The 24,357-nt window shown below is 34.3% G+C and overlaps 1 protein-coding gene across 1 annotated transcript in view; it reads right to left on the reverse strand.

Moving 5' to 3' along the window:
- LOC140949480 (uncharacterized) overlaps positions 1-7,378 on the reverse strand; it is a 29,106-nt gene extending 21,728 nt beyond the window's left edge. The window contains exons 1-2 of the mRNA XM_073398639.1: positions 6,904-7,378; positions 825-935 (exon numbers count right to left, since the gene is read on the reverse strand). Coding sequence (XP_073254740.1) covers positions 825-935; positions 6,904-6,982 — 190 coding nt within the window. The 5' untranslated portion in view covers positions 6,983-7,378. The remainder of the gene's footprint in view (positions 1-824; positions 936-6,903) is intronic.
- Between the last annotated feature and the right edge of the window lie 16,979 nt (positions 7,379-24,357).

Below are 24,357 nucleotides of genomic sequence, written 5' to 3' on the forward strand. Positions count from 1 at the left end.
TTAGACAGGGGATGGTTGAGTCGAGACACAAACATGCAAATTGGAATTTACGGTTCTTCCGCTAACTAGCTAGAAATGCATCAAAAATTGGCTCATCCTCGTTGTCAGAACCTGTAATAAAACGAGCGATGTAAAAGGAAGGTAACATCGGATTCAACACAAAATAGTTAAAAATAGTAATAATGATAACTCAAAGCACAGATATACTATACGTACGGTTCCTACATCCAGGAGAAAATCTAAGACTATTATCTTCTCACCATACATTCAAGTTTCATTCATTATTTCGACAAGCGATTGTGAAAATCTTAAGGTAAAGTTGATCTTTCTTGATCGAATCGTAGCGCAGCTTTTTCCAGTTCGAAAATCCTTCGTGCAGTTCGGAAATTCGCACCAATGTACTAATTCCCTTTGAAACATTTACGACTGATGATTATAACGTTTTTTCCCTTCTGCACCAGGGCATATTCGGTTGGCCCCTAATTTAACTGCATTGTTTGAGAGGGAACTTATTCCTCTTGCTCCTTCGTAAGCAATAATTTAAACTTCTCAATTTTAGCTTTTTTTTGCCCGTAAGTCGATATAAGCAAAAATATTAAAGATAACCAAATGTTCAAAATGCGCTCTTTCAAAGAGGCAATTCACTAAGGCAGTTCCCTTTGTATGTCAGTTATCAAATGATTAATGAACTAAAAATACGTGTCTTGCAAACCGTTTTTTTTACTTATTTGAGTCTTTCTCCCATCCTCGAAGACCGAGTAGCGGGGAATGTTTACAGCAAGTGACTAGCTGTCTTGGTTCTCCGAGGATGTTTCTGTCCGTACCTTGTTGGCAACTGACGTCAATCTCTCTGACAAATTCATCCAGTAATTTCCTGGCTCTTTGCTGCTCTTTATTTATCTCGTTCTTTTTTTGGTTTATGTTATTGGAGTACTCTGCAAAATGAAGTAACAAAGAAGGACAGGAAATTAATACCCTCCCTAGGTTAATGAAAATGAGCAACGGAACTACATTCAAAAGAACTGGCTAAGAGTACTAAATTTACATTTATTAAGTACAATAGTTATTCATTTAGTTTTCCGAATTTAATCGGCAGCAGTAACAGGAACAGTACTTTAACAGATCCACAGCGCGCGTGCCCCAACTTATAAGTATGCTGGGCATGTTTTCTTCTCTAATGTTTCTATAATAATAATAATAATAATAATAATAATAATAATAATAATAATAATAATAGTAATAATAATAATAATAAAGAATAATAAGGAGTATCTGCGCAGGATATCTATTATATGGTCCAGCCCCCTGTCTGATTGTAACCGTGTACAGGCAACTAATCAGTATGCACTCCCGGTCCTGCGGTACTTAATGTGGACACAGCACTGGCCTCTATCAGAGTTAAGAGATGTGGACAGAGCAGCTCAGAAGATCATAGTTGAGAACGGTGGCAAGCACCCAGCTAGCCTAACTTCTTTGTTATATCTACCGAGGGAGAAAGGGAGTAGAGGCCTGCGATCAGTCGAACACGAGTACAAGATCACTAAAATCAATCGCTACTGAAATTGTATCAGAACTCGGACCAGACTGTGGAAGCAGTTAGAGAATTTGAAGAACACGCCATGGCATCAGGCCACCAGTCGCTTGTAAAGGAAGCAGCTAAGTACGCTGAAGAACTCAACATCACAGTTCAGCTTGATACCCTAATTCCCATGTGTGTTACAACAGAAGGAAAGGTGGTGACCGCAGCAAGAGCTGGGAATCTGTTGAAGCAATCTCAAGAGAAGCAGTTCTTGGAGATCGCTAAAGACAAAAAGTGGCGAGGAAAGCTATTCCGTATCAGATGGGAAGATGAGAGCCTAAGCATAACCAGCTGCTTTGCATGGTTAAAAGGTTGGGCTACATGCCCTACATATACCATCGCGGGCATGTACGAACTGTATGAGCAGTTGTTACCTACAAAGCTCTACACAAAGGAGAAGACGCAAACCTCCACCGACGGCGAAGTCCTATGCAGGTTATGTGGGAAGGTAGCTGAGAGCGTTTCACATGTATTGGCTGGATGTTCCTCCCTGGCACAAACCAAGTACCTATACAGGCATAATGCAGCTTTGAAGATTCTGTTTTTTGAGCTCCTGCGAGAGCATGGGTTATTAGAAGAGGTTCCACCATGGTACTCACCGGTGATGCCAAAACCAGCCTACCAGAACACCACGAGTGAGGCGTTTTGGGATATTTCCATCAATGCAGTGCACAACGAAGTTAGAGCAAAACGGATCGACGCGCGACTTGTCAGCCACGAGAGGAAAGAAGTCTGCACAATTGAGAGTAGAGTTAAGAAAGATGAGGAAAAGACGCTCAAGTATGGGCCCATGATGTGGGAGCTGAAGCAGAGATACAATGGTTACAGGGTTGAACAGTGAAACGTAATAATTGACGTTCTGGGTGGTTACTCTAAACACCTAGAGAAGTCCGTGAGGAAGCTACTTGGAGCGGGAGCACGGAGCGTACTTAAGCGGATGCAGAAGTCGGTCATCTCAAACACTTTAAACATTGCCAGAACATTTAAGATAAATACTTAGTTAGGGCGCTAAGGACTCCAGTTTTTAGGTTTTTTTCCTCTAGAAATCTAGAAACACAAGTTTGCTAATGTTTTTACTTAGATTTTTTAGAGTATTAGAGTTTGATATTATTCTCAATAAGCTTTTAGTAGAGATAACCACATTACGATGGCTTCGTTTAGGTATATAAGAGATAATGAGAGTATAAAAACTGAATAATTTTCTAAATAGGCTTCCAGTAGAGATAATTATATCATCATGTCTTTGCGTAGGCTTTACAGAGTATAAGAATTTAATAATATTCTAAATTGGTTTTCTAAGTAGAGGGATTCATATCATTATGCATATTAGGATCGTATTAGTTTCGTACCAACCTTTTTTCACTTCTAAGTATAGCTTCTCAAGTGGTGTAGGTTACGTTATGCGCCCTATACTACTCATAATGTGGACAGCATTCCAAAGTTTTATACTGCGACATAATAATAGTTTCTTTATTTACCCTCGGCAGTATTAATTTATAGCACTTATGCTAGTGGGGTTGAGCAAATGACTGAAACAAATAATTAAAATCAAACATAACAGGTTAAGAATCCAAACTGGCCGACGGCAAACCAGCTGGCTATTTAAAAGCATGGTCGAAGATTTGAACTCGGGACTACTGTGAACAAATCCAGCTAGCGGTCAGGGCGGGACTTGAACTCGGCGCCCCCGAATTGAAAGTCCAGCGCCTAACCACTCGGCCAAGCTGCCTCCTCCTCTGCGATTTGTCGCGAGAAAATCAGTAGATTTCACAAAGGTTGAGAAGGATCTCCCGACATATTCTCCTGCAGCTGGTTTGCCAGGAGTCCTACCCCTGGGGCAAGGCGATGACATGTCCTTAAGCGTCAACTAAAACCAGGTAGTGTTCCACTAAAAAATATGAGACCCAGCTTTTGAACTGTTGGTTCTTAGTCTGGAAAGCGTTGTAGACTTCACATATATCAATGAACTCCTTCAGTTGCTTGTTCATCCCTGGTCATCATAAAGATGTTCTGGCACGCCTAAGGGTTGAGTCTTTGCCCATTATGCGCAATTTCAGTTGGTAATCAGGATCTTTCGCATGCAGTGCCGCTGAGACTAGTATGCGATCACTCCTGTTTACGATTCCATCGCTAAATGACAGTTCATATTTAACGTCCCAACAGGGTAAAATTTCAACAGGAACCTTTCGTTTGTATAATGTCCAGCAAATCGATCATTATGGTGGATTACAAACTGTAAAAACTGTATCCTGCTCAGCTGCTTCGGCTATGGCTTGTTATAAGCTTGTTATAAGCTTTGATCTTCGTGAACCAGTCTGGTTTTTTTCAATCTCTTATTCCAGCTTGCTTCGGTTCTATCTGCTCAGGGCGTCTGCAATAAGGAGGTCTTTGCCTTTAATATACTAGTCATTTCCCATGATTCTACAAAGAATTCGCTGTATATTCATCAAACAAGCTTTCCTTTAACATGTTTCCTCAGTACGGCAGTAAGACGCTTTTGTTGTCATTATTGACCGTAACTTTGCAACTCATAAGTGTTAATAAAGGTATGAAATCTAGTGAGCCTAAATACAACACTTTGCTTCTCTTTCTAAATTTGGCTGTAGCATTTTTCAGTGTCAGTTCATACTCTCGATGCAAAGTGTATAAGTTGGCCACCTTGCATGAGGCAGGCTCCTAATCCACTTGTTCACCCACTTCGAAGTATTTCAGCACTGGTGGGTTTAAATTATGGGTCTTTATTTTATCAAGGCTTTCTGTTTATTTTATTCCTAGATAAACGCATTGCTGTTCTTCAGCAGAGCTCTCAGTAATTCTGATTTGGTTAAAAAATCTTCTGAAAATCGTGAGAGGTAGGGAAAATCACCAAGTAGTTTTCTCAATTCATCGTTGTTGGTTGGGGCAGGTATGGACACAATACAATCTTGTTTCCTGGGGTCAGGTATATATCCTTTGTCTGTTAGGCCACACCTATATGCATGTAGAACAGTTCAGTCTTCTTCAGCCGGAACTTCTCCTTATTAAGTATAACATTCTTCCGCTGGCATCGCTTTAACAAGGCAAGCAATTTCTTGTCATGGCTAGCTGTTGCCTCTTCAAAAGCTGTCGTCATCACCCCAGATCAAGATGTCATCGACTATAGCCTTTACACTTTCCAATACTCCTAGATTCTCATCAATTATTCTCTGAAATTCTTCAGGTGCTACACTGATGCCAAAGGCATTCATCCGCCCAAGAGGTTGTCAGCAAGGGGCTTCCTACATCTAATGGTACAGGCAGTCTTGATAAAAGCTAAAGAAATACTCTAGAAGCATTGCCAATTTCTGTAAGCAGATGATCAACAGCTGAGTTTGGATACTCATATCGCTTGAGTGCGATGTTCAGTGGTCTACTGCCTATGCAGAGTCTAATTCCATTCTTAGCAGAACGTTTGCAGTTTACAACTGTAGGAGCACTCACCCATTCAGTGGGATCAGTCAGTTTCTCAAGTGTACCTTGCTGTTGGAGGTCTTTTACTTCAGCGACAAAATCGTTTTTTAATACACAAAGAGGGATCTCTCTAAGAGCTCTTTTGTGTGGAATGACATCATTACTTGTGTACAGGTGTAGTTCGCCGTCAGACTTTCCTATACTTTCTCCAAAGACTTGAGGGTAGTCGTCCGGTCAGAACGGTCTTCAAGGGGAGTGGTGTTGGCACAATTCACCAGCAGTTAGAGGATTTAGCTGGCCCTGGTACAACAAAAATGTTCTAGATCTCCGTAAGACCTTAATGAGTCTGAGAGTTTCATAGTCGTTCAGGCCAATGAGGGTTGCTAGGTCTCTTTCAACAATTCTGAACTGAACAATCACTTCTTCGTTGGTTCAGGATTTACTCCTGATAAAGACTTTCCTGGTTCCCAGTGTCTAAATTTATTGTTTCTTCATCATAGTTAAAAAGAGCACGCTTGTTTGCATTGAGATTATAGACTCCACTGATGTCTTTGAACACATCCGCACAGGGAGAATGCTACATGCAGAACCAGAGTCTATCTGTTAGCTAACAGGAATCCTTCTCTTAACGGACAGCAATATAGTAGGCTTGCAAAAGCTTTCTTGTCATCACAGTTTTAGGGTTAAGTACACAAATTTCGTCAAGAACTTTATAATAGTGAATCCTCACCACCTTCTTCCACTCTCAGTACAAATTATTTTGTGGATGATTTTGATTGTTTGTGATCTGAGTGTTTCTCTTGTATCCCTTTTTGGAGTTGTTTACACTTCTTTGATCGATCTTTGAGTCTTGACAGTGATTTTTGATCTTTCACTTTCTGTACTGTTCCCCAGGTGGGGCCGAGTTTCTTGCCTGAAAAGCCATGAGCTTCCATTTTGCTGGCACAGTAATTACACTTGAGGACTTTCTTAGGCTCATTTTTAGAGGCTGGTTTGTACTACTTTAATAAGCCTTACCAATTTTAATATCTTCACCTCTTGCGAGGGTGCCTCCTTTTCCTAGGAATCGTTCTTTCTGTTGTTCATCAGATACACTGTAAGAAGATGATCTCCACCTTGTGTAATCTTCGTCTACATAATTGCAGTCTCTGCAGGGGTTGTCTCTCTAGGTTTTTGCACTTGTTCTTTACATTTCTTTTCGAAGAAACAATGTCGTTACACTCTAGACTTACTGCTCTCTCTAACCGGTTCGTCCCGGACATCGTAGTTCGTAGTCGTAATACATCGTCACCTTCAAACTAGTCTACGTTGTCGTAGATCTTTTGGCCTTAAGGACCGAGCAAATCTTGTACCAGTTCGAAATCGATTCACAAGACGTCTTTTGGATATGTAACCACTTTTCTTTTTAAAGGCTCTCAGTGCTTCTAGGCGATTTTCTTGAGGAGCGAATTGAACTTTTATCGTTCGAAGTTCATGATGTTTCCCTTATAAAATCCAGTTGGGTTCTGTACTGAACCTGCTTCGGCACCGACATTTTTCACAGCGCAGAGAAATTTATCACAGTTTGTCACAGCAGACACGAAAATTCCAGTGAATTTGCACATCTCCCATGATGCACATCAATATGGTTACCACCCTGTAACTATCAGTTAATTTGTTTTCAAGAAAAACATGGAAAACCCCTTTTTGTTTGCAACGCGGTTTCACCGGAACTTGACCAACCAGGGACGCCAGTACAAGAGCTTTCAAGGGCACCAAAAAACACTTTTCCTGTTTATACAGAGAATGAATTGAAACATACAATCGCTAAACCAATTTCCATTTAAGGTTGATAGAATAAGAACAATTATGTTTTGAAATTGATTTACACTTACAATAATTATACTAGTCATTACCTTGAATGTTTTGCTCTGATTTTAATATCACTGGGAACAAGATCAAGGAAACAGTGATAATTGTTTTAAGAACATCCATCTTTGATCTGCAAAAAAGATAACACGCTCAGTTCGTTTTCAAATGGCACTCGTTGACAAGACGATATAATGAAGAAGGACTTTAAGGAAATTTTCACAAGATTTGTAATGCTCGCATTGGGCGCTCCTGATCATTCATAGGGAAGAATAATATTGTAAGAAATGCATGAGCTGTAATTTGACGGGAAGTTTTAGTTACAGACGAGTCTTATCTTACACTGTCATCTTGAATGTTCTTGATTATATATATCTTAAAATTCCCTACCTTCTATAAGAATCTTTGTAAATATTATTGTTCTCAATTACGCCGACACAGATTCTTATGAAAAATATATTTCAAAATGCTCTCATGGTATAAGTTGGCAATACCCATCTCATATGCAACAAGCTCAACCTTCTCTTTCCTTCAAAATATTGTAAGAAGTTTAAAGCGCAATCTTGATGATTTCGAGGTTCATTTATTAGACGAACTTCAATATAGGTTTAATGTTATTAGAGTCACTGAGACTAAGACAACTGAAGATAATCCGAAAATTCCATGCTTTTTGTTTGAATATGTCCTGTCGCCTCTTACTAGCTTCGGAGGTGTTTCACCCTGTCACCAGCGTCTTTCTTTCCTCTTGCTGGATTTTGGCGTACTTGAGAAAGACTCTGCTCGAATCGAGTGAGATCTTCGTTGAACATACGCCGCAGGGTGCTAGGATATGGTTTCGAACCCAGGCCTGTGCTTGCGACAGTGGGCTCGGCCATGTCCATCGGATTATCAATAAATGGATGCTTGCACTCGAAAAAAACAGTTTGACGAGAGAGAACAAGATTGACTAGTCCAAAAGTTTGGGCTGCGGTGACCTGACAAAAAGGTTTGACGTGATTCAGGCAGAGCAATCGCCATCTTGCATTTTACCAAGAATTAGAAAGCAGATTACGTAGAATCGGGATAAATGGTCATTTTCTGTGCTTGATATGTAAAGTAACCCATAATACGCACTTTGTATCATTTCATCCACAAGTTATTTGTATTGTTGAAAAAAGTTAAAAAAACATGCATTTTTACTCAAAAATTGCTTGACCGCCTGCTACTTATGACATCATATCGCGTAACCATACTAACTGACCATCACTAAACTTGTCTTAAAATGCTCGCGAGGGATAAACGAACAGCTACTGAAAACGTCAGGTGCTGATGTTTCATCGTCTAGGAAAAATATCAAAAAACCTCATTGGGGTGGCAACCCTTTCCCTCCCTTGTAAGTCCGAGGGTCTATTCCGTAATCTGACCCCGTAAAGTTTCAGACATTTCAGTCTATACTAGAAATTTTTAAGTTGAGTGAAATGTAGCCAATCATATACCTGATGTCATAATGATCACAATGGCACGGTTCGTATCACTCCTCTTGGTAGAGACAAGGCGTTATTCTGGTAAGTATGTCCATTTGATCTTTTAGTAATGTCAGCTTTTTAAAATTTTACAACAACTAGCTGAGTGACTTCACGCGCGCTGTTTGCTGTTTAAAAGCAATGGTCGATGCCAGTATTTTTTTAAGACTTAATTCGTATTATGTGAAGAATATATACCATATGAGCCTCATTCAATAATTGTTAAACAGCTTTAGATATCAACCAATTACATTGCTCAAAGCACCAAGAACACTGAGTGTGTATATGCTAATAAAAGAAATACCAGACTATTCGGTTTTCTTTGTGATATCCGGAATTATCTATTGTAGGTCTTGGTAAGTGTAAGTGGTGAGAGATACCAAGACCTGCCCAATAACATCATCCAATAATTGTTCATTTCTACGTTTGTGATTGGCTCAAATCCTACAGTTAATTATTTCTTCATAACCAGCTAGCGTTGACCAGATTTGGAAGAAGTTTGCGATATCCGGAACAGTGACGTCAACAGTACAAAGTAATCCCCAGAAAAGGACCGGCAACCGAGAAGTCCTGGGAAGAGTTTGAGTTGTTTTTGTAGAGCAGTAAAAAATGGCGGAACATTTCACATGTTTCGCGAAGAAGAAATAGCCGAACCACTATCTAAAAACACAGCAAGAATACAACTTGACGGATGACATCTGCTAGCTATTTAAAGAATATCTGCCAGACTACTGAAACATTCCTTTGTACACTACCCCGAAGTTGTCGAGAAACACTGGGGCAAATGAAGACCGGCACCTAAAATGTACATCGATCGAGTTAAGTATTTTTAGCCTGTTTGAAGGCTTTTTTAACGGAATTATTTTGAAGGAACAATGAAACTATTATTGGATTCGGTCTTAGTGATAATTCTTCAGGTCATACTCAGCCTCATCCAATAATTGCTCATTATTGTTTAGGTTACAAGAGTCACAGATGCCTCAATTTTATCCTTTTTAGCTTTGGAATGTCCTGATAAGTGGAGTGAATATGAAGGTATTTGCTACAAGGTTGTGGATAGGTTAGGTTATCCGTGGAGATTTGATCACTTCATGGCACCAAAACTCTTAAATGGCCAGTGTTAATTAACGAATAGCTTCTTACTTATATCCTGCTTTTACCCTTTTTTAACTTTCGTTTTGTTTCGCAGTCCCTTTAAACCGTATTTATAACTGTACCCGAAAAAAAGAAACCATTTTTGGTTCTAACACTGTACATGACCAGCCATGCCTGTATTTATACAAACGTTTACACCAAGTTAGAATTACAACACCAATAATATAATAATTTTGTTTTATCTTCGTCCTAGTCTCTCTCTAAAATGAAAGTCTCACGGGTAATACTAAGGACATGATTGTTCATTGGATTCAAAGCATTCGAGTAGTTATAGAAATGGGTGTTGCGGGACACTTTTCTGGGACAGCTAATTTAAATAAAATTGATAAAATTCCTGAATATGTAAGCCAATTTCGTAAAGAGTGGCTTATTATAAGAGGGATTAATAAGGAATTCAGGTTTTGATTAATTATAACTTAAGAATTTACGTTTTATAATATAAGCTTAATATTATAAGACGTCATGTCTAACCAATCAAATGGTTTTAAGGTTTCTCAACCTTTTATAACAGATAAAGAATTTCAGAATTTGTCTTTGGATGAAATAAGACATATAATAGAACTAGAAAAAAAGGAACTCAAAAAAGATTATAATGAATTAGAAGAAAGAAGAAAATTAATTAAACAGTATAATAGATTACAAAAAGCTAGAGAAAAAGTAAGAAAAGGAATTGATGTAGTAAAAGAAAGGAAAAAGAAAAAATTAAAAAGAGAAAGTCATACCAGTGTGTCCAAAAGTAATAAGAAAAAGATAAAATCATTTGAAGAGTATTTTGAGGAATGTATAAAAAATAAAACAATTCCCCCAGATACTCCTTCTTATTTACGTGAAGCTCTTGAGAGAGCTATTAAGGAATACGATCAAGGTCTTATTAAAGAAAAATCATCTTTGAAAAACTTTGCTAACAAATATGTTATTAAAGGAGAACCTGGATTAATTCCAGTTGATTTTTTAAATAAAATTTATAGTACTTTAGAAGATTTTTTTACATATCACAGAAACAAAATTTAATATGCTTTTGGTTTGTTTAATGGAACAGCAATTACTTAGTAAAGATCAAGGAGTAATTGGATTGAATAAAAGTAAGGCTTACTTTACATCAGGAATTGGAAAAAATTTAAAGTCAACAGATTTAAGTGAATTAATTGATATTTCTTATAAAAGAATTCTTGGTGATTTTGATGCTTATCAAGAAAATGGAAGTGGATGGTATTTTAAAGAGGTAGTTCAACTGAAATTCATACTGTTGAGTTTAACCCATCTAAGGGATCATCTTACATTCCTCTTCCAGATTGGATATCAAACAAAAAAGCAATTGTTAATATTCAAAACAAAGATGAGAAATGTTTTCTTTGGTGTATACGTAGATATCTTCATCCAAAAGAATTGCATGAAGAAAGACTAAAAGATTTAGAGAAGTATAAAAATTCTCTTAACACTAAAGGAATTACTTTCCCTATGAGATTAAAAGATATTACAAAATTTGAAAAACTTAATCGAGAACTTCCAGGTATTAATGTTTTTTCAGCTGATAATTATATTTTTTATCCTTTAAGAATGGCAGAGAGAGATTGTTTAAATACTATTGATTTATTTTTGTATGAAGAAGATGGTGTTTCGCATTACACACTAATCAAAAATTTTCATCGTTTGATTAAGTCACAGAAAACTAAAAGTCTTAATGGTAAAATATTTATTTGTAAAAGGTGTTTTACACATTTCACTAAAGAAGAATTATTACAAAAACATATCTTATACTGTTCAAATAATGAAACAGTTTCTGTAAAAATGCCAGAAGAAGGTACAATGTTATATTTCAAAAATTATGAAAAACAACTTCCAGTGCCTTTTGTAGTTTATGCAGATTTTGAATGCTTTACTAAATCAATAAATACTTGTATTCCTAATCCAGAAAAATCTTATAGTTACAACTATCAAAAGCACGAACCATCAGGATTTTGTTTTTACATTAAAGGAATAGTTCCTAATAAATCATTTAAACCAATTATTTACACAAAGACTAATGATAGTGATAATGTAGCATCAATATTTGTTAACAAACTTTCAGAAGTAACAAAAAGTATATATAATGATTTTTATCGCCGTCCAAAACCACTTAGGTTAAATAAAGAGGAACAAAAATCATTTGATAAAGCGGAAATTTGTCATATTTGTAGTACAGAATTAAAAGAAGATAAAGTAAGAGATCATTGCCATTTTACCGGAAATTATCGTGGAGCAGCACATAACAAGTGTAATCTTATGTGTAAAAAACCAAGAATACTACCAGTCATATTTCACAATCTTCAAGGTTATGATGCTCATTTGTTTATAAAACAACTTGCTTGTTTACCAGGTGAGTTAAATTGTATTCCATCTACTAAAGAAAAAGATATTTCATTTTCAAAAAAGATTAAAGTTGGTGAGTATAAAGATAAATATACCGGAATAACTTTACCAATAAATTTTGAAATAAGATTTATAGATTCATTCAAGTTTCTTCAAACATCACTTGCTAATCTTGTTTCAAATCTACAACCGGATGATTTTCATAATACAAAACAAGTATTTAAGAAAAATACAGGAATACTAACTCGTAAGGGAGTTTATCCTTATGACTATGTTTCATCACTCGAAAAACTATCCGAAACACAACTTCCACCAAAAGAGGAATTCTATTCAAAACTAAATGATGAAGATATATCAGATGATGTTTATCAACATGCTATTAATGTATGGAATACTTTTAAATGTAAAACAATTAGAGATTATCACGATCTTTACCTTAAGTCTGATGTTTTACTTTTAGCAGATGTATTTGAAAACTTTAGAAAAACTTGCCTCAAACATTACAACCTAGATCCAGCTCATTATTACACATCTCCTGGACTAGCTTGGGATGCATGTCTCAAAGAGACAGATCAAAAATTACAGTTATTACATGATTACGATAAGTTAATGATGTTTGAGCGTGGTATTCGTGGAGGAATATCCCATATTTCAAAAAGATATGCAGAAGCAAATAACAAATATATGAAAGATTATAATCCTGATAAAGAGTCTACTTATATTCAATATCTTGATGCAAATAATCTATACGGTTGGGCAATGTCTCAACAACTTTCTACACATGGATTTAGTTGGATGAAAAATATAACAATAGAAAAAGTAATTGATATTATGGAAAAAACAAATCATAGTATGTCAAATCGTGGAAGAAAAGGATATATATTTGAAGTTGATTTGGAATATCCTAAAAAACTATGGGAATCACATAATGACTATCCTCTTGCACCTGAGAAGATGATTGTTAATGGTGTTGAAAAACTAATTTGTCATTTTAAACCCCGAAAAAACTATGTTGTACATTATCGTAATCTTAGACAATATCTTGAGATGGGAATGAGGCTTACTGCCGTTCACAGAGGAATATCATTTTACCAATCTTCTTGGATGGAGCCTTACATAAGAAAAAATACAGAACTTCGAAAAACAGCAGCTAACAGTTTTGAGAAAGACTTTTTCAAACTAATGAATAATTCTGTATTTGGAAAGACAATAGAAAAAATAAGGAAAAGACAGAATATAATTCTTATTGATGATCGTAAAAAAGCTGCAAAACTAACAAGTCGTCCAAACTTTGATAGAGCAACAATATTTGATCGTAATCTTATTGCGGTTCATATGAAGAAGACTGAAGTTTATTTTAACAAACCAGTATATGTTGGTCAAGCAATTCTAGATCTTTCAAAAACATTAATGTTTGATTTTCATTACAATTATATCAAAAAAAAAAATATACAGACAAAGCTAAGTTAATGTTTACAGATACTGACTCACTTTTATACCAAATTCATACGGATGATTTTTATCATAATATCTCCCATAATATTCTTGAAAAGTTTGACACTTCTGATTATCCTACTAATCATCGGTCTGGTATACCAACAGGTGTAAACAAAAAAGTAATAGGAATGTTTAAAGATGAAGTAGCAGGAAAACAAATTACTCATTTTATTGGTCTCCGTCCGAAACTTTATACTTTCAAGATAGAGGATGGAAGTTTAACCAAAAAGTGTAAAGGTATAAAGAAGAATGTTGTAAAAAAGGGAATAGAATTTGAAAATTATGTTGAGTGTTTATTTACTGGTGAAAAGCAAATGAGAACTATGAAAATTATAAGAAGTGAAAATCATGACATTTACTCAAAGGAAATAAATAAAATAGCTTTGAGTAGTGAAGATGATAAAAGACAGGTCTTAGAGGATAAAGTAAAAACTCTTGCTTTAAGATAATAAGATAATAAATAATAAATGACATATACAGAAGATCAAATAAAAAAATATCTAGAAATATTACATAATTATACTAAAAAACCAGTGGATGTAAGTAGAAAAGTTATATGTATAAATTGTCAAAGCGATAGTTTTTGTGTTGAATCAGGTTATAATATTTGCGATTCCTGTGGAACAACTAATGGATATGTTCTTGGTTATTTTAACTTGAAAGAATACGATCGATTTCATTTTCGAGAGAAGAGTATTTATCAGAGAAAGTATCACTATGAGAAAAAGGTTGATCAAATTTCAAAAAGACTACATCTAACTGATGATGAAAAGTACGAATTATATAGTAAACTAATGAATATAGATAACCATGTCATGGAAATACTAAACAAACAATTTTGTCGGAAGAGAATGATAAGCATTTTTTATTTAATTAAAAAACTTTTGGAAGAGATGGGTTGTGAAAAGTACAAACTAGTTTATCTAAAGATTAGTCCCCAAACTTTAGAAAATTATGAAAAGTGGTGGGATAGTTACAAATCACTTCTTTGTGAAAGCACCAGTAAATAATTTTATATTTTTAAAAAAATATAAAATTTAATCTTCTAAATAAGTATATCCACTTTCAAATACTCTAAAAATATCTAAAAATGCTTTTGTTTTATAATAAAGATCTTCATTTATTTCCGAATCTATTTTTAAATTAATAAGAGTTTGATATATTCCTTCTGTATCGATACCCCCATCTTTCATAGCATTTTCTACAAGTTTTGAAACATATTCAACTTTACATTTTTTTTCAAGTTCTGAACTATTTTCCTCAATTTTCATTAGATCAACTATGAATGGTTTAACTAATTCTTCTCTTTTTTCTTCTGTTATTTTAAATTGTCTGTGTAACGTATCAATATGATTTGAAGCAAGATTTTCTAGGAATTCTTTTTGTATTTCTTTCATTTCTTTAAATTCTGAGAGTATATACTCATCATGTAAAAATTCAAACATTTCATTTAGTAATGTACTAGCAAGACGTTTTACATCTTTTTGTCTAATAATAACAGCTGCCATTTTATTTATAGATTTATATTATTTTAATCCTTTATGAAAAATCCAATATATTATTCCAGTTAGATAACCTAATACTTCACTATTTATTGGAGAGTCAAATGTGTATACACATCCTCTTCCAATTTTGTAATGTTTATGAAAAGATTTAAAAGCCGCGTAAAACATTAGATGATTATTTACAATAGGATTATTAGATTTAATAGATCTATCTTCTATTTTATAAAATATCCTTTTTATATCTATATTTTCTTTAAAATAAACTTCATATAAATATCTATAAATGAGTGATGTTTTTATAAGATTTTCAGGATAGGGAAGATGTTTGTGAAAAGGATAGTAATAATTAACATAATGCACAATTGTGTTTAGCATTTTATATTATTAATTTATATTAATTTTTAATACATAAACAAAAGAAGCATTGAAGCGTTATGTATCAGAAGAAAACAAAATGATACATTTTATTAGACTAAATTGTAAGGGTCGTGAAACGAGACCTCAACAAAATGTCACAAGGGGGGTTTACAACATTTCCTATTTATTTTAAAAAGAAAATTAATTATGGCTTAAAGAAATAAAATTATAAATAAAAATGCAAGAAAAAACATTTATTAACCAACAACTTGGAACAAAGTTTAATTCTTACATCGATGAAAAATGTAGAGTATGGTTCAAAGCTAAAGAAGTAGCTCAAATATTAGGATACAAAAAAACAGAAGATGCTATAAAAAGACATGTAAGTGAAAATAATAAAAGAACTTTTCTTTTTTGTTGCCCCTGTGAAACGCGGGGTCAACAAAATGACACTAGAGGAAAATATTGTTTATTTGTTGATGAAGCTGGTTTCTATATAGATCAAGATTGCCTGCTGCAAAATTTTTTCGTCAGTGGGTTTTTTCCAAAGTACTCCCATCAATTCGTAAATATGGCTATTTTAAAATGTTTAAATCCAAATTAAAACAAAGAGTTATAATTGATGGGGTAAAATACTACAAACATCCAGTTTTTATTAGATATGCCGCAAGCAAAAATGGAGATGTTATAAATTTAAAAACCAAAAGAATTATTAAAATGATAAAATCTAACGGTTATTTATATTTTAACATTTGTGATAAAAAACTTGAAAAACCAAAGAATTACTACCAACATCGTTTTGTTTTTGAAGTTTTTCGAGGGCCAATTCCACGATTTTTTGAAGTTGATCACATAAACGAAATTAAATCAGATAATAGAATCAAAAATTTGCAATTACTTACACATAAGCAAAATGTTGAAAAAAGTAAAAATAAACCAATTATTTCTATTAACATTGAAACTGGAGAGGAAAGAAGATTTATATCTATTAAAAAAGCGGCTATCGAATTAGATATTAATGCTTGTAATATTTCTAGTATTTGTAGAAAAAAATCTAAAACAGCTAAATCAAAAAAAGATGGGTATAAGTATACATTTAAGTTTTTAGATTAGTTTTCAATATTTATCTAAATATTGAAAAACAGATAAATCTAAAAAAGATAGAAAAAATACACATTTAAATATTTTATTCTTCTAAACTTTCTTTTTGATTTTTTCTTGTTTCAAATAAGCTATCTAAACAATATTTAATACTTCTTAGATTACTAATATCATAACTAAATTTTTGACATTTTTTAAACAAATCTTTATCAAGAGAATCTTTTCTAAAACTTAAACAAAAACTACAGTAAGTTTGAGCTTTTTCAATATCAAATTCTTTATCATCTTTAATTAAAGAATCATTTTTTTCACAGATTTCTCTAGCTTCTACAGCCAAAGCTGTTTCGTAAGAACTAATTAATTGTTCTTCAAATTTTTCAAATTGATCCATTTTATTGCTAGTAATTTAATCTTTAAACCTTTATATTAAATTTTTCATTATACCTACTAGCAAATCTATCTGCTATAGGAGACTGATCAATTATCATTTCATCTATTAGTTTCATACGATCAACAAACTCTTGTTTGTTCCACTCATCTCCCCGAAGAGCTGCACGGAGTTCAACTAATACTTTTTCATAAGTAGTAAATGCAATTCTTGACATTTCAGTTTTCTCTTATAATTCTTTTTCTTTCCAATTCCCGCCACGACAACTCCAGCACCATTTACAACTCCTAGAACAATGGGGTTTAGTGTAATCCCACCAGTAATAGTTCCTATTGCAACCAGGCAAATTCCAGAGATAGAAAATACATCATCAAGAAATTTGTAACTCTTATAACACTTTTTGTAACACCAGTAGATCTTATGATAATGTTTGTAAAAGTCTTTGAGAGTTGTAACGTCTGATTCTGACAGAGATTTATCAATGTGATTAAATTCAAAGATATCCTTCATTTATAATTATATTATATAAGATCCATTTAACTTTTCCTGAAGCATTACTTTATGATATTGCTCAGAGTCAGTGTCGTAAAAGATTGCAGAATACATTAACCTTCTTATCACTCCATCTTCAGTTGCAAACTTCCAACGTTGATTAGTATTGTATTGAATGGCTGGTATAGTTAATGTTGCGCTGTAGTTACTTATTGAAACTTTTGTAACATTTGAATGAAAATCTTCTGCCAGCCATAAGACAATTATTTTTCCGTTAAAACTACTTAGCATGGTAAAATTTTGAGTTGTTTTGTTGACAGTTAAAGTTACTTTATTGTTTGATTTATTATAATCCAATTTTACTAAAATATTATTGTTTGTTGATAAATATTTAGTTAGGGTAAAACTCCTATTTCTCCAATGAGTAAAAACAATACATAAAGTATCTATTGGGGAATATGAAGGAGAAAAAGTAACATTATAACCATTAACATGTAATCCTTTTTCTGCTATTTCACTTAGGTCTTTATTAGGAGGTAGTGTAATATTAGGTCTTAAAGAATTAATAATAACTCCAGATGAACCTATATTTATTCCGTAATTATCCGCGTCAGCAAAGTCATAGAATTCACTAAAGTATTTTTTGTACAAAGCATTTTTAGTAAAAGGAATTAAATCTTTTACGAATGCAACTGTTGCAGCACTATTATTACTGTTTTTATCGAGATTAATGTTTAATATTTTTTTATTATTTGCATTAATATCAACATTATACGCCACTTCTGTTGGTTTAATATCAAATGCGGTGTGATAGTCGTAAACTTTATCTGGGTCGATATTGCTAAATGTACCCACAATACCATAAGCAATCATGTAACCCTCCTGAAAAACTCGCGGATATTTCGCAATATTATATCCTCTGTTTGAAATATCAACAAGAATGTGAAGAAAGAACTTATAACCAGATGACAACTTCCGGAAATTAACTATTATTTTATGGTAGTACATAGTTTGTGTTTTCCCTGTTGAATCAGTATACCTATGGTGTAGTTTTCTTATACCTACATTTCCAATTGATAATCCTGTTGAAGTTCCTTTGTCAACACTTATTTGAGTCTTATCCCAAAGATTATAATCTGTGTTGAGTATTTCCAAACACAACGTGTAATCAGTATTTGCGGGTAGTCGGTAAAAATTAATTCCCATCTTATACTTATATTTATTGTTATTTTTAACTATATACATGTAAATTACTTTGTGATTATAATCGTGAAAGTTGCCTTTGTTTGGTGGTAAGTCATCTATCCTATTTACAACAAAACTACAATGAGGGACAAAAGTGTTGACACACTTCCGTAAAATGGCCCCTTTTTGCATAGTGAATATACTTATCCCCTTCCCCTGTCTACCCCAACCCCTTTCCCCCAAAATCAATGTTGAATTTTGGACCCTCGAGTCTTTTTTTTACTTCAGACAAAATTGATTCGGGGGGTCGGGGGATTTACGGCGTTTAAAAGGAATGAAATAATAATGTCTTGTCCCTGATTGTCTGGAATATGTATCTGTGTGTTCCGGCTAGCTTTTTGACGCTGCTGAATTTTTGTGCGATGACGTTACTCTGTGGGCCAAATTGTTTGTTTTTAAACATCAATTGATAGAGTTTCGTCCTGATTTGTAGTATACGTAGAGTAAAATGTACGAAACGTATGTCATTACTTAATCTTGTACCCCCCGCGCGCGTTCCTGATACCCTGTCGGGTCGAGACGAAATGATTTGTGTTGTGATCAATGCCATTGCTGCGGATGTAATGTTTTCACAAGTATTATCAATAGTGGAAAAAGGATGGAAACATTAAGGTACAATGAAAATTGTTCTGGTAAATGGTTAACTTAAGCGAATGAAGTACTGCAGAGTAACAGAGGGGACATGCAATTATATTTTTGACATTGACCTTTGCCATTAGTGAAAGGACCTGAACAATATACAGGTTATGAACCTCATAAATGATGGGCCAGCCGTTTGTGCTGTGCCCTATATATAGATTTTTTTGTTGTTTTTTTTTGAGACCTTTTCTAACCTAACTGATCCAAACCTTTAGCGTAGGTAGGCGTCGAGGTTAGGTATGTACTTTTGTAATGATTTTACATGACCGCCTGCCATTTATTCAGTGGCATGATTGTTTATTGATGTTGGACGGACAACTATTTCATTTCCCAGCTCGTAAATCACATAATGCCAAAGAAATTGTTTTCAAAATAGACACACCAGTTTGTATGATCGCCAAAACAGCAATTACTTTGGCCCAGAAGTTCACCTGATGACAAGCAAAGCGGGATAACACGTGATCGATGACGGCCGTGCGCTGAAAAATTTTCCTTTTTTATGCGCTAATTCCTCACAAAAGGCAAAAGAAGATTCCGCTATGTGGAAAGTGCTTCGCAATACGTATTCTTGGCGAGAAAAATTCCAGCGATGTGGTGCAAATAAGGAGTTTCAACGGTTAACCACGAGAATACATATCGACATTAAGAGGTCATGACAGACTAATGTTACTTTCCGTTTGCCGAAACGTGGTTAACCGTTGTAACACGAAGGAAGCAGTGTTTTCCTCAGTTTGAGCTGTCGTTTTCTTTGAGAGTCAAATACCAGTTCACGTTTCAAAGCTCTCTTTTCATTTTCTCTGCCGACAATATACAAAAACACAGGGTTTCGCTTGAGCAATGCAGTCGAAATACACAGACATGTGCGCTTATGTCACGCTATTTGCGTTGCGTTATCATGTCACACAGGGTGTCACGAGGTGGGATTGAAAGTAATTGTTTTCGTGTACACTTGCAATGTTTGCTACGCTGTCCTTAGTTTTTTATTGAATTGGCCATGAATTTACCTTCACTTTTCCGTAGTTTCGATATTGAACGCAGTGACGGCCGCTCCTCACTAACGCTCCATATTTCCGTGGCCGGCCAGTGACTATCCCCACTACGTGTCAATCCTTACCCTATCCGTGATTGTTTGGGCCTTAACAATAGGATAATGTGAAGAACCAGAAATATCCACTTTATTAAAAATATTTTCAGTACGCACCCCCTTGAAATTCACCAAAAGTTGTACATTGGCGCGAGTTTCAGCGTCAGTTTTTAGCTTGTAAACCATATCGACGTTAATTCTGGATATCGCAGCCCTTTTATTACGTCATCGCGTAATTCGAATTGGCCCTATAATTCGGTCGTGAATAAGTCTATGTCACCCCCACCACCAACAACATAATTATGTCATTGATTCCTTTAATTTCAGTTAAAATCAGTGTTGTACACGGCTCAACTTGTGTGCAGTAGCACAATTTTGCATTCAGACAATGAGGGACAAAAGTGTTGACACACTTCCGTAAAATGGCCCCTTTTTGCATAGTGAATATACTTATCCCCTTCCCCTGTCTACCCCAACCCCTTTCCCCCAAAATCAATGTTGAATTTTGGACCCTCGAGTCTTTTTTTTTACTTCAGACAAAATTGATTCGGGGGGTCGGGGGATTTACGGCGTTTAAAAGGAATGAAATAATAAATGAATTAAATGTTTGTTAAAAGCACCCGTTTTAAACAAGTGTGTCAACTACTTTTGTCCCTGATTGTAACTCCTACATCTATTTCATCAGTCCATTGAGCCCCACTTGACATAAGATAAGCAAACTGGTTGTTGTAATGACTTGGTTGAACTGCAGTATGATGAACTAGTTTATCAACATAATCTTTGGTTGCAGCATCACTATTTTGGAGTGGTTTACCAATATTTATTATTTTATTACCACCACCATTAAGTTCTCCAGTCATAGCAACACTACCATCTTTTTCCAAGTAATCACTTAAATCTGGGGCAGCTGTGTTATCATCAACATACTTTTTGGTTGCAGCATCTGTGTTTGACACTGGAGTTGCGAGACCAACTATTTTATTATTTCCAAGATTAAGGTTACCAGTCATAGTGACGGTACCATCTTTTTCCAAGTAATCACTCAAATCTGGACTTCCAGCATTATCATCCACATATTTTTTGGTTGCAGCATCTGTGTTTGACACTGGAGTTGCGAGACCAACTATTTTTTTGTTTCCAAGATTTAGGTTATTAGTCATTGATACACTTCCATCTTTTTTTATAAAAGAACTAGTATCAGGTATCGAGTCATCCACATATTTTTTGGTTGCGCCGTCTGTGTCATTTGTTGGCGTTTTTAAATGAATTATTCCTTTGTTATCCATGTTTAGATTATTAGTCATTTTATTTGTTCCACCAACGTGAAGATACTTTAAATCTGTGAAAGCTAATGGTGTTGGTTGATTGGGACCCTCTGGAGCTGGCAGATTTAATATTCGATTGTTGTCCATATTAAGATTTCCTTTCATTGGGTAAGATCCATCTCTGTCAAGAAATGTGTTGTCTACGTAATATTTTGTTGCTGGATCTTTAGAATCCTGTGGTGTGATAAGATTTTGAATACGGTATCTATCCTTCATATCAATGTTTGAATCAACTGTTAGTCGTGATGTTGAGGGTGATCCACTGGAATTATCATCAACATATTTTTTTGTAGCAGCATCAGTATTAGCACTAGGTGCACCAACATTTCTTAGTTTTTTATTTATCATATCATAATCTCCACTTGAAGTGAGATTAAATCCAACTCCTGGAGCACCTTGAATTCCCCTAGCAAAGGGATGATCAAGAGATTGTTCGTTAAATATTCCCATTTTAATTATAGGGATAGATTACCAGTAAAGTTTTTTGCAATACGTTTTCTTGGTTTATCAAGGTATAGAAATGAATACGGTTTTTTAGTTGCTGCTTTATAATCTTCTTTATTAACTCCTAACTCAGATGATATTCTATTAGACTCCCTCGATGATGGAAATTCGTATAAACAGTAATGAGAACAATTCAGCCGAATGTCCTTTGGTCTTTTATAAAACGATTGACTGAGATACACCACCGAACAATTCTTATGTCTTCCTTGAATGAAATAATCAATTAGTTGTCTCTGGTTTTTATCACAAACATAGTCATCGAATATCACAAGTTTTTGATTGTCTTCGTAATCCATTTCTGACACTGGAGTTATTTCATCATTACTTACATGAAGTATTTCATATCCTAGTTTACTACTCAACTCCCTCATTTTTTGAATTAGATTTTGGTACTTATCCTGTTCTAAATTACGCGCGTAAAGATAAATCTCATCGTAATATAGTAGTGGTTTAATTAACATATGGTACAACAAATTAGTCTTACCACTTCCACTGTTTCCACAGATTAACATCCGAAATGTGTCTGATGGCATGTAAGGAAATAACTGTTTATATTTTTTATCTGGGTTGTCATTGGTATCATAGTTTGGTATTTCCATTTATCTAATGATTAAATAAAATGGATATTGAAGAATACAAAAAACTTGCAAGAAATAAAATTGAAGCTGATGCTTTGGCTCGTCAGGTGAGAGATGTTATAAAAATAACAAAATGGCAAAAACAAAATATGAGAGAGCGTTTTAAAGAAACATTTAAACCACTTATTGAATCACAGGATAGTGTTAAAAAAAGTATTGATAAACAGCAAGACTCATTAATAAAACAACTTCAAGCTAATCAACTTGCTCTTACACAAGGTCTTAATCAAAACAGACTTGCTATAACTGAAGGATTTGATAAACTTGATGAAGTAAAAAAATGGGATTTGGCTCAATTACCAGGTTTTGAAGCAATTGAAGAGCCTAAAGAAGATGATGGAGTTTTACCCTCTACATCAGATGAGGGATCAAAAATAGCAAAATTTAAAGCTGAAGACCTCGATAGATATTTAATGAGTAAAGAATCACAAGATATACTTAAAACTAACGAATATCACAAACTTCCTTCTGAGTATTTTAAAGAAGATGTTTCTACTATTGATAAAGTAATTGAAGATGTTAACGAAGATTTAGAAGATACTACTAAAGCAATAAAAAATACTGCATTTTTCACACGTGACCCAAACGGCTATGTTTTAGCTAAACCAATAAGTAAAAAACCACATGAAAACACAATAAATTTTATAAATAAATTTAACGTATTAAGCATATATGCAACAAATTTAAGTAATCTTAAGTATTATAAAACAAAATCTGGCTCTGGAATGATTTACTTTAACAACCCACATCAACTTCTAGACAGACTTGAATTACTCGGTGGTTCAATTCTTGCTGGTAATAATGGTGTAATACCTGAGTTTTCTCAAATAGCACATCTTCTCAACCAAATGAAAGTAATGTCAAAAAAACAACTAAATGATTTACTAAAAAGTTATATACCAATTATATAAAAATGGAAGAACGAGCTATCCACATTTCCTCAATAAACAGGGAAAAAAGAGGAACAAGTAGACCTGGTGATTTTACTATTAAGTTTAATCCATCTTTGAAACTTGACCCTGATAAGAAACACCAACTTGCTCTTGATCGACTGTCCATGACTTACTCTTGGTACAACAGTAGAAGTGATTACGATAATAACAAAATCAAATATACTCACGATGGTTCCACCTGGCAAACAATTACTTTTACAGATGGAATGTATTCCTACCCAGATATTAATGATTACATTCATCAATATATGTCACAAAAAAACCATCACTCAACAGACTCCAAAGGAGAAAAGGAGTATTCAGTCAATCTAACTTTTATACTATCTACCTATCGAATTTTAATTTCAGTTAGTAATAACTATCAACTTGATTTGAGAGGAACAAAATTTGGAGACCTAATTGGATTTGAAAAGAAACTTATTACAAAAACAGAGTATGGAACAAAACTACCAAATATCACAAATTCGATTGATGTATTGAATATCAACACAAGCGCAATAACTGATAGCATTGTAAATGGAATAAATACAAATACTATTGCTGTGGTATCAACTGATAATCTCACAAGGTCTTATCCATTTACGTTTGAGCCTAAAAGACCTTTGTATTGCCCTTTATCATCATTTCACATTGATGAAATGAGAATCTATGTGACAGACTCACTTGGAAGACCAGTAAATTTTAGGTAATGGGTTCATGATAACCGTCACGAATATAGAGACATTAAGTGACCACTAAGCCCACTATGAGAATGTTGATGTAATTGC

This window comes from Porites lutea, chromosome 10 (assembly GCF_958299795.1).
Source record: "Porites lutea chromosome 10, jaPorLute2.1, whole genome shotgun sequence".
Classification (NCBI taxonomy): Eukaryota; Metazoa; Cnidaria; class Anthozoa; order Scleractinia; family Poritidae; genus Porites; species Porites lutea.